Source organism: Athene noctua, chromosome 25, assembly GCF_965140245.1.
Source record: "Athene noctua chromosome 25, bAthNoc1.hap1.1, whole genome shotgun sequence".
Classification (NCBI taxonomy): Eukaryota; Metazoa; Chordata; class Aves; order Strigiformes; family Strigidae; genus Athene; species Athene noctua.
In genome coordinates, this window is record NC_134061.1 from 6,192,491 (window position 1) to 6,201,583 (window position 9,093).

Here is a 9,093-nt window from a genome sequence, read left to right on the forward strand (position 1 = left end):
TGGCAGCAAGCGGTTGTCTCGGAGCGCCGCCCGAGTGCCCCCAGTCGCACCAGTATGAGCCCGCCCTGGCCCTGGGTGCCCACAGGTCACACCCGTGGGGCCACGGCTGTTGCCACGACACTTTCCAAGTGGCCGCGGTCGGTGGCCCGGCGACGGTGGCCGCGGTCCAGCGGGGCCTGGCGGCGTGTCCCCGTCCCCGAGCGGGCGGGGAGCCTTTCCCGGCCATCGGCTGCCATCTAGCTGCCAGCCGGCGGGAGCTGTCCCCCGCCCTGGCCCCGCTCCAGCCCCTCCTGGGACCCCCCCGGCTTCATCCAGCCGCCTCTTGGGGCCCCCACCCCGATGCCCCCACGAGTCCCTCGCGGTCCCCAAGCCCCCCGGCCCCCGCCGGCGCTGTCCCCGAGGCCTGGCCATGTCCCGCTGTGTGGCTCAGGGCTGGCGGTGGCCCCGTGCCCCTGGCTCTGTCCCCCCGCGTTTCCCGGCAGCGCCGGGCCCCGGCACAAAGAGACCCCGCGGGGGGGCCGGGCCCGCCGGCTCCGGCCCCGCACGAAGCCCCTTTCAGCCGCCCGGGGAGGGGTCCCGGCCCTCCCTCCTCCCCCCGCCGCCCCCGGCGGGCAAAAGCCCCCCCAAACTCAGCGCACAGGTGACGGGGACGCGGCCGCGCACCCACAGCAGCGGCTGGGGCAGGATCCGGCCCCCCCGAGCTGGGAAGGGGGGACCCGGCGCCCTGAGCCCCGGCCGGGCTCCGGCAGGACCAGGCGGCGCTTGACAGAGCCAGCGGGGGGGAAGGACTTGGGAGGCGTCAGGCTCTAATTAGCAGCCGGCCTTAATGAGCAGCCGGCCTTAATGAGCCGCCTGCCCGCGCTGCCAGACGGCCCGCACAGAGCCTCCGCCCAGGGGAGCCGGGGCCGGGCGGCGGGTGCGGAGCCGCTTGTGCCGGGGCTGGGCCCGGGGGGGCGAAACGGGGAGCGGGCGGGGTGTGAGTCGTGAGAGAGACAGAGAGTGTGTCTGTGTGCGTGTGTGTGTGTGTGTGCGTGTGCGCACATGGGCATGGGGGGATGGAGACGTGTGTGCGTGTGGACGTGTGTGTGCACCCAGCACCCACAGCGCCCTGGGCCCCCGCACCCAGCACCCCTGGGCCCCCACGGCCGTGCCCCCAGCACCCACGCCGCCCCAGGGGAATGTATCCCGCGCCCACGGAGCCCTGCAGCGCTGCCCCCAGCTCCCGCGGTGCCCACGGCCTCGCACCCCGCCTCGCACCCAGCACCCACCCGCCGGCTGCCCCACGGGTGCCCACGGCCACGGCTCTGCCTCCCAGCCTGGCGTGTGCCCCAGCCCCCCCAGTGCCCGCCGCGGGGGCAGGGGGCCGTGCTGCGGTGCCCGGGCTGCCTGCCAGGGCACAGCCCCCCCCTGCTGCTGTGCCGGGACTTGGGCTCCCTGCCCGGTGGCCAGTGACGAGGGGGCCCCCGGGCTGCATAAAACCCCCGGGCCGAGCCCATCACGCCCCCCCCTTCGGCATGGAGAGCCAGCGGCTCTCCTCCTACGGCCGCCGCATCGGCCCCGCCGCCCCGGGCTACCGGGGGCTTCCCGCCAGCCCCCCCGCCCGGCTCCGGGCTCCCCGCAGCGCCCAGCCTGGTCCCCGCACGGGTGCCTGCCTGGGGCTGGGCAGGATGGACTTCTCGCTGGCCGCAGCGCTCAACTCGGAGTTCAGGGAGACGCGCACCAACGAGAAGGTGGAGATGATGGAGCTCAACGACCGCTTTGCCAGCTACATCGAGAAGGTCCGGCTGCTGGAGCAGCAGAACAAGGTGCTGGTGGTGGAGCTGCACCAGGCGCGGGAGCAGGAGCCCTCGCGTCTGCCCGACGTCTACCAGGAGGAGCTGCGTGACCTGCGGCGCCATGTGGAGCAGTTGGCCACCGCCAAGGCCCGTCTGGAGATCGAGAAGGAGAACCTCGCCGAGGACCTCGGCAGCCTCCAGCAGAAGTAAGGCTCTGCCCCGCTTGGGGTAGCCCTGGGGCCCAAGGTGGCGACCATGACCAGGGTGGGGATGGGGAGCAGGGTGGGGATGGGGAGCAAGGGGGCCACCAGCAGCACGATGGCCTCAGGGACCAAGGTGGCCCCCAGGATGGTGATCACAGTCATCTGGGGACCAGGGCGGTGGCAAGGACCAGGGTGGCAGCAGGTATCCCCAGGTTGGCCACTGAGACAGAGACCAGGGTGGCCACCAGGACCAGGGTAGCCCTGGGGACCGGGCAGTGGTGGGCACCAGGGTGGTGACGGGGCCGCGGGTGGCAACAGGGACCAGGGTGACCCCGGGAACAGCGCAGGACGGTGGCGGGGGGTGTGGGATGGGCACGTGCCCCGACACAGGGTGTGGGTGCTGGGAGCGCAGGGCCGTGTCGGCCCGGGGGGTCCATCCCTGGGGCTCAGGGTGACGAGGAGCAGCGCCTAATGAGTAGCAGCAATACCGAGTAGCAGCGCCCAACGAGTACTGCGCCTAACGAGGAGCGATGCTGAGGGGAACGGTGCTGAGTGAGTAACGGTGCCTCTGCTCCGGCGCAGGCTGCAGGACGAGGCGACCCTGCGGCTGGAGGCCGAGAGCGACCTGGCTGCCTACAGGCAGGTGAGGGCAGGGGCTGGACCCTGCGTCCCCCGTCCTGCAGCCCAGGGGCTCAGCCCCCAGCTCAGCCTCCCGCGGGGACGGGCAGGGGTGGGCAGGAGCGGGCAGTGGGGGGCTGGGGTGCCTTGGGGTGGGCAGAACGGGGCAGCACGGGGCAGGGCCGGGCAGCTCGGGAGGGAGCAGGCCCTGGGGACGGTCCCTCCTCTCCCCCCGCGGCGGCAGGACGTGGACGCCGCTGCCTTGGCTCGCCTGGCCCTGGAGCGGCGGGTGGGGACGCTGCAGGACGAGATCGCCTTCCTCCGCAAGGCCCACGAGGAGGTAACCCCGCGCGGGGGGCTGGGGGGGAGTCCCGGGGCTCGCTGGGGCCGGGCTGAGCCCCGCTGTCCCCCCAGGAGCTGCGGGAGCTGCAGGAGCAGCTGGCCCGGCAGCGGGTGCACGTCGAGGTGGACGCGAGCAAGCCGGACCTGACGGCCGCCCTGCGCGACATCCGCAGCCGCTACGAGGCCGCGGCCGCCAGCAACGTCCGGGAGGCCGAGGAGTGGTACAAGTCCAAGGTGCGGCGGAGCCGGTCGCCCGGCGGGGGGGCCTGGCTGTCCCCTCCCGAGCGTCACCTCCTCGGGGCTGGGCGGCGCCGCCTGGGGGTGGCGCGTGGGGTTTGGGATCCCCGCTGCCCCCGCCCGTGTCCCGTGTCCGGGCCTGGTCCCCGCGGGGAGCGGGGACGTGTCCCCCTGCGGAGTGACACGGGCACGGTCCCTGAGGCGTGTTCCCAGTGACGGGGCCCACAGGCACTGTCCCGCAGGAGCAGGGACACGTTCCCGGTGGCTTCCAAAGGCACCATCCCTCCCACCTGCACGGCGGGGACGTGTCCCCAGCAGCACCTGCCGTCAGGGACGTGTCCCATGTCCGCTGTCCCGTCGCCTCAAGGGAGCAGGGACACGTCTCCACGACACGTGCCATCAGCCACGTGCCCCACGTGCGCCGTCCCTTCCACCCAACACCGCATGCCACCGGGGGCACGTCCCGTGTGAGCTGTCCCTTCCTCCCATGGCAGCAGGGATGTGTCCCCACCACAGGCGCTGCTGGGGCCACGGCCTCCCGGGAGCTGGGATGTCCCTGGGACACGCGCCTTTGGGGATGTCCCGCCTGTCCCCAACGGCTGCAGGAACAGGGACATGTCCCCAGGCCCACACCAAGGGCGTGTCCCGTGTGCACTGTCTCCTCCTGCCCCAGCAGCAGGGACACGTCCCCCGTGTCACGGGGCTCTGGGGACACGTCCCGTGAGCACCGTCCCACCACCCTGCCGGGTCGGGGATGTGTCTGTGTGCCACGTGCTGGTGGGGCCACGTCCCTGCAGTGGAGCAGAGCAGGGCTGTGTCCCCACGCCATGTGCCACCGGGACACATCCCACGGCACGTGTCCCCCCCCAGTTCACAGACCTGACGGCCGCGGCCGCCCGGCACGCAGAGGCCCTGCGCGCCGCCAAGCAGGAGGCCAACGAGTACCGGCGCCAGCTCCAGGCCCTCACCTGCGACCTGGAGGCTCTGCGGGGCGCGGTAGGTGACAGCTGCGGGGAGCGGGCGGGGGACACGGCATCGGGGGGCTGCCACCGCCACCGGGCTCCCTGGCACGGCGCTGGGGACCCCCACCCGCTGCTGGGGGAACGGCTGGTCCCCAGGGGTGGGAGGTGGATGGGCACCGCGGAGAGCCACCAGCTCCCGGGAGAAGGCGGCGGTGGAGGGTGTCCTGTCCCCTCGGGGTCCCCCAGAACGAGTCCCTGGAGAGGCAGCTGCGGGAGCTGGAGGAGCGCTACGCCCTGGAGACGGCCGGCTACCAGGACACGGTGGCACGGCTGGAGGAGGACACCCGCAGCCTCAAGGAGGAGATGGCCCGGCACCTGCAGGACTACCAGGAGCTGCTCAGCGTCAAGCTGGCCCTCGACATCGAGATCGCCACGTACCGCAAACTGCTGGAGGGCGAGGAGAGCAGGTGATGGCAGAGCGGGGGCTTCGTCCTGCCCCTGCCCCTTCCCCGGCCGTGTCCCAAACCATCCCCAAAGCCTCGTGGTCCCCTCGGGGGTGTCGGACTGTCCCCAGCCCTCCTGCCCCAGCCCCAGGCGGGGCCGAGCTGGTGTGCAGGGCGGCAGCAGGACCCCGATGCTCTTCCCAACACCCCGCGTCGCTCCTGCAGGATCACCATCCCCGTGCAGAGCTTCTCCAACCTGCAGATCCGAGGTGAGGCCGTGGCCACGCGTGGGGTGGGGGTGGGATGGTGGCACAAGCAGGGGTGGCTTCTAGGGGTCAGCGGGAGGAGACGCTGTCTCAACCATCCCTGCCCCATCCGGAGGGACCGGGAGCTTTTCCTCCAAACCTCAAGGAATGAGGACTCCTGGGTTCTCCCAAGATGGGGGGAGGAGTGAGCCATGGCCACATCCCAGAGCCGAGCATGTCCCCAGGCCAGTGATGTCCCTAAGGCTGAATGACCACCATGTCCCCAAGGACAGCCCTGTCCCCAAGGCCAATCACACCCTAAAGCCACCCGTGTCCCCCCGGCCAACCACATTCCCAAGGCCAATCATGTCCACGGTGCTGTGTCCCCAAGGCTAATCACTCCCCAAAGCCGGCCACATCCCCGGTGCCAGCCACATGCCAAGGCCAAGAATGTCACCAGTCACGTCCCCAAGGCCAATCGCATCCCCGAGGCCCACAGTGTCCCTGAGGCTGGTCACATCCCTGGGGCCAGCGTCCCCTGGCTCAGGGTTCTCCAGCCCAACCTGTTCCCTTTGGGCCCCCCCACCTTGAGTGGGGCTGGAGGAGCCATTCCTGGGCACTGGGTCACCCCCGTGTCCTGCCCCTGTCCCCTAGAGACCAGCCTGGACCCTAAATCCGTGTCTGAAGCCCGCGTGAAGAGGAGCATTGTGGTCAAAACTGTGGAGACCAAGGATGGAGAGGTGCGAAGTCCTCATCCGTGACACCCACGCTGCCTCCCCTCCACCCCCCCTCCCCACGGGGTGTCCCCAAGGGGGTCACTCATCATGCACGTGGGGCCACCACCCTTCAGCCCAGGAGCAGCCCAGGCAGGGAACCAGTGACCCCGGTGCCCTGAGAGCACGGCACGAACCGGCTCTGGGCCACGGTGGGGCTGAGCCTGGCAGCTCGTAGAGAAAACCATCCCCCGTCCCTGTCCCCAAGGTCGTTCAGAGCCCAGACAGGCTCAGCCCGGGAGGAGAGCCCAAGCCCGGGGTGATGGTCGCTCTCCCTCTGCCTCCAGGTGATCAAGGAGTCCAAGCAGGAGCACAAGGAGGAGCCGTAGGGCGGAGGAGCCGCAGCAGCCACACGCTTGTAGCTGTAGCCCCGTAGGTCCTGTCCGATGCTGCAAGGGAGCCCGCGGCCGGGCACCGGTCACGGGAGGAGCCGGCGGTGCCTCGGGGGGTCACCTCCCCGCACCCACCCCGCTGACACCCTGTTGGGGGCTGGCTGCCAGCAGAGCGCCCGTTCAGGCGGGCACAGCGCGGGGAGGGGATGGGCAATACCCGGGGCAGGCGAGCGGCGCCGGGCAGAGCCGAGCTCCCTCGCCAGGACGCTGCCACGGCCCCACAGCACGGAGGAGCCGGCGGTTTCGGGGCCGTGCCTGCGCTCATCCTGGGTCTCCAGTGCCCAGGAGAGAGGCCCTCCTGTTGCCATCTCTGTGTGCCAGTCGGACAAGACAACGGTGCCAAGAGCACCTCTCCCTGCACCCCACCTTGCTGCCCTCCCCCTGGTCTGGGAGGCCACCCCAGATCTCCCCAGTGTACCCAGGCCCTGAGCACCCTTGGGGTGGGGGGCCTGCAGGGTGCAAGGAACCGGCAGCTGAGGGACATTTCCCCGTCACCAAGCATCACGTGGGCTTAGCCCAGAGGCAGGGGCAGGAGGAAGGAGGATGGGGAGGCAGGTGCTGTCAGGACGGCATCCAAGAGTGATGAGATGGGGATAACGAGGGGTTCCTGGGGACACTGGGGTGTCCAGGGTGGTTTGTGGGGCCGGAGCAGTGGTGGGCACAGGAGGCTGGGTGGCCTCGAGGACTTCTCCTGGCACAGAGCCATGGGCCTATCCTGGCCCCCCCTGAGTGTCCGCCACCAAGGTGTCCCCATCACCGTGTGGGGACAAAGAGTCCCGAGGGGCTCGTGGCGAGGGGTGACCCACGGTCGGGTGCCTGGGCCCTCGCCTGGGGGGGTCCCACGCAGGTGAAAATGGAGAGGAGGGGAGTGCAGAGGAGACGGAGGAGGGTGTCAGGGTACCCACGGGTGCTCTCACAGTGAGAGGTGCCTCCCGCCACCCAGGAGCGATGGGGGAGGACGGACGGAGCCATCCCCGACCTGCTTGTCCCGCCAGGGGGACCGGGGCTGCCCTGGTGACAGTCGCTGCCATGCGAGGAGCCCAAGCTCCCCCCAGCACGGGCATTCGAGATGGGGCTGGAAGAAATCCCTTGTCCCTGGGCTCCACGTGGCCCTGTCCCCCTGCCCCCCTCTGTCCTCCGGTGCTCCCCCCGCACCAGCACGTGCCACCGGCCCACCCAGGGCCGTGGCCCAGCCCGGTGCTCACCCGCAGCCCCCGTCCCCTCCTTCGATTTAGCTACAGACCATGAGCGGAACCTGCCTTGATGCCACCTCACGTAGGAGCAACAGCCCAGCAGCACTCCTTGTACCCCGCAAGCCCCTTGGGACGAGCACAGGGGGTGCCACTGGGCTGCCACCCCCCTTGTCCCCTCTGTCCCCCCGTGCTTTGCAGCTCCTGACTCCAGAAGGGCCGTTCCCAGGGGCAGGAGATGTTACAGGAGAGCCGGGTGCTGCCCGGGTTTGGCATCCAGGGTGGGATGGCAGCGGCCCGGGGGACTCGGTCCCCCTCGAGCAGCCTCGGGCTGGTGCTTTGCAGCCCACGTTGCTACTGAATTAATGCACTAACACCTGCGGCAGCTTGAGGTGAGAAATAAAGCTAAAACGCGAGTGTGGTGCTTCCAAGGTCGTGCCTGCAACCTGCCTCTCCGCAGGCAGTGCCGGGGGTCTCCTTTACTGCATTTCTCCTGAGTCTTCTCACTAAACCACAGTTATTTTGCCTTTCCCCAAGTGATGGGGATGCTGCGGGCTGCTCCCATCCTTGACATAGGACGTGAGTGCAAGCGCTGGGCCTGGGCACTGCTGAAAGCGCCGGGCCTGTTCCCACCAGAGCTGGAACCGTTGTGTCAGGGCTGCTCCTGCATCAGCATCCTCCATCCTGACCCCGGGTAACTCCAGCACCTTCTTGTTTCATTTAAGCCTTCAACTCTTGGCTTTCTGCAAGTCCTCGGCTTTGCAAGTGTTACCCAAAGGCAAGAGGAATCGCACCCACAACAGGCTGCAGGGACACAGGCGTCCCCAAGACAGAAGCCACAAAGCCCAACATTCCCGTACCAGGCCCAGAGGTGAATCTGAAGCCTGCAATCAGGTGCCCAGTGGTTTCCACAGAGAAGGTGGGAGAGGGATGGGAATAGTCTGCCAGGGCGAGGGGGTGCCCTTTTGCTCCACTAGACGGGTTTGGAACAAAATGGACCCGACCGTTGTTGCTGAGATGATTTCAAGGCAATCTTGTGGCAGGCGCATCCGCCAGTGCAAGTGGAGCTTCGTGGCTGCTGAAGTGTGGCAGCTTCTGGCTGGCTTTGTTTTCAAGGTCTCACGGTAGGTGAGACCTTTGGCCAATGGGAGCCGCTACTGACTACAGGTCAGATTCGGTCTGGGTGTCAATGGAGATCCCTGGGGGAGCCATCTGGAGCTCGTCCCCTGAAGCAGCACCTTGCGGTCGAGGACTCTCCCCTTGGGCCAGGACGCTGCCCAAGGAAACTCCTCGAGGGCCCTTGGGTCGGGACGCTGCCCTGAGCAGGTCCTCGAGGGTGAGAGCCCTCACTTGTCAGGTGAGTGACAGAGCGTTTGGGGTTGCCGTTAAACCCCAGGGAGTGAGGCTTTGTAAAGTGTTTTGGGCTGCTATTAAACCCCAGAACGTTGTTCTGTTCTCCTCCCGCAGACATTCGAATCGGTAATTTACAGAGAGACGGTTGGCTGTTACTAATAATAAAATTTTTATTTTTTATATTGGTGGCTGGTTGCTTGTTTGGGAGCCTCCGTAACAAGTCTGAGCAACGTAACACACACGGGGCTGCTCAGCACCCTTGGGAGAAGCTTGAGAACCCTCCCAGAGTAGAACTGCAAGGGAGCTCGGGGGGCAGGTGCTGAGCTGTGCCATCCGAGGGCCTCTCTGGGCTCCAGCCAAAACAGAAGTGCAACTCCATTTAGACACACTATTAGGCAGCTCTGCAGAGTTTCTTTGTTGGACTGATGCCTGTCAGTTCCTTCTGCATTTCAATTTGTGTGGAATTTTTGCAAACCAGATAGAGTTTGAGATCACTGGACCATGAGGTGACAGGATCTCTGAGGTTGAGCCCGTGCCCTGCTGTTTGAGGTAAAATAATA

The 9,093-nt window shown here is 68.1% G+C and overlaps 1 protein-coding gene across 1 annotated transcript; it reads left to right on the forward strand.

Moving 5' to 3' along the window:
• The first annotated feature begins 1,514 nt into the window (after positions 1-1,514).
• LOC141970382 (glial fibrillary acidic protein-like) lies at positions 1,515-7,199 on the forward strand. Its single transcript, XM_074926953.1, has 10 exons — positions 1,515-1,981; positions 2,561-2,621; positions 2,841-2,936; positions 3,011-3,172; positions 4,046-4,171; positions 4,384-4,604; positions 4,806-4,849; positions 5,480-5,565; positions 5,886-5,970; positions 6,934-7,199. The coding sequence occupies exons 1-9, from the start codon at positions 1,515-1,517 to the stop codon at positions 5,925-5,927; spliced, it is 1,305 nt and encodes a 434-aa protein (XP_074783054.1). The 3' UTR covers positions 5,928-5,970; positions 6,934-7,199.
• The last annotated feature ends 1,894 nt before the right edge of the window (positions 7,200-9,093 follow it).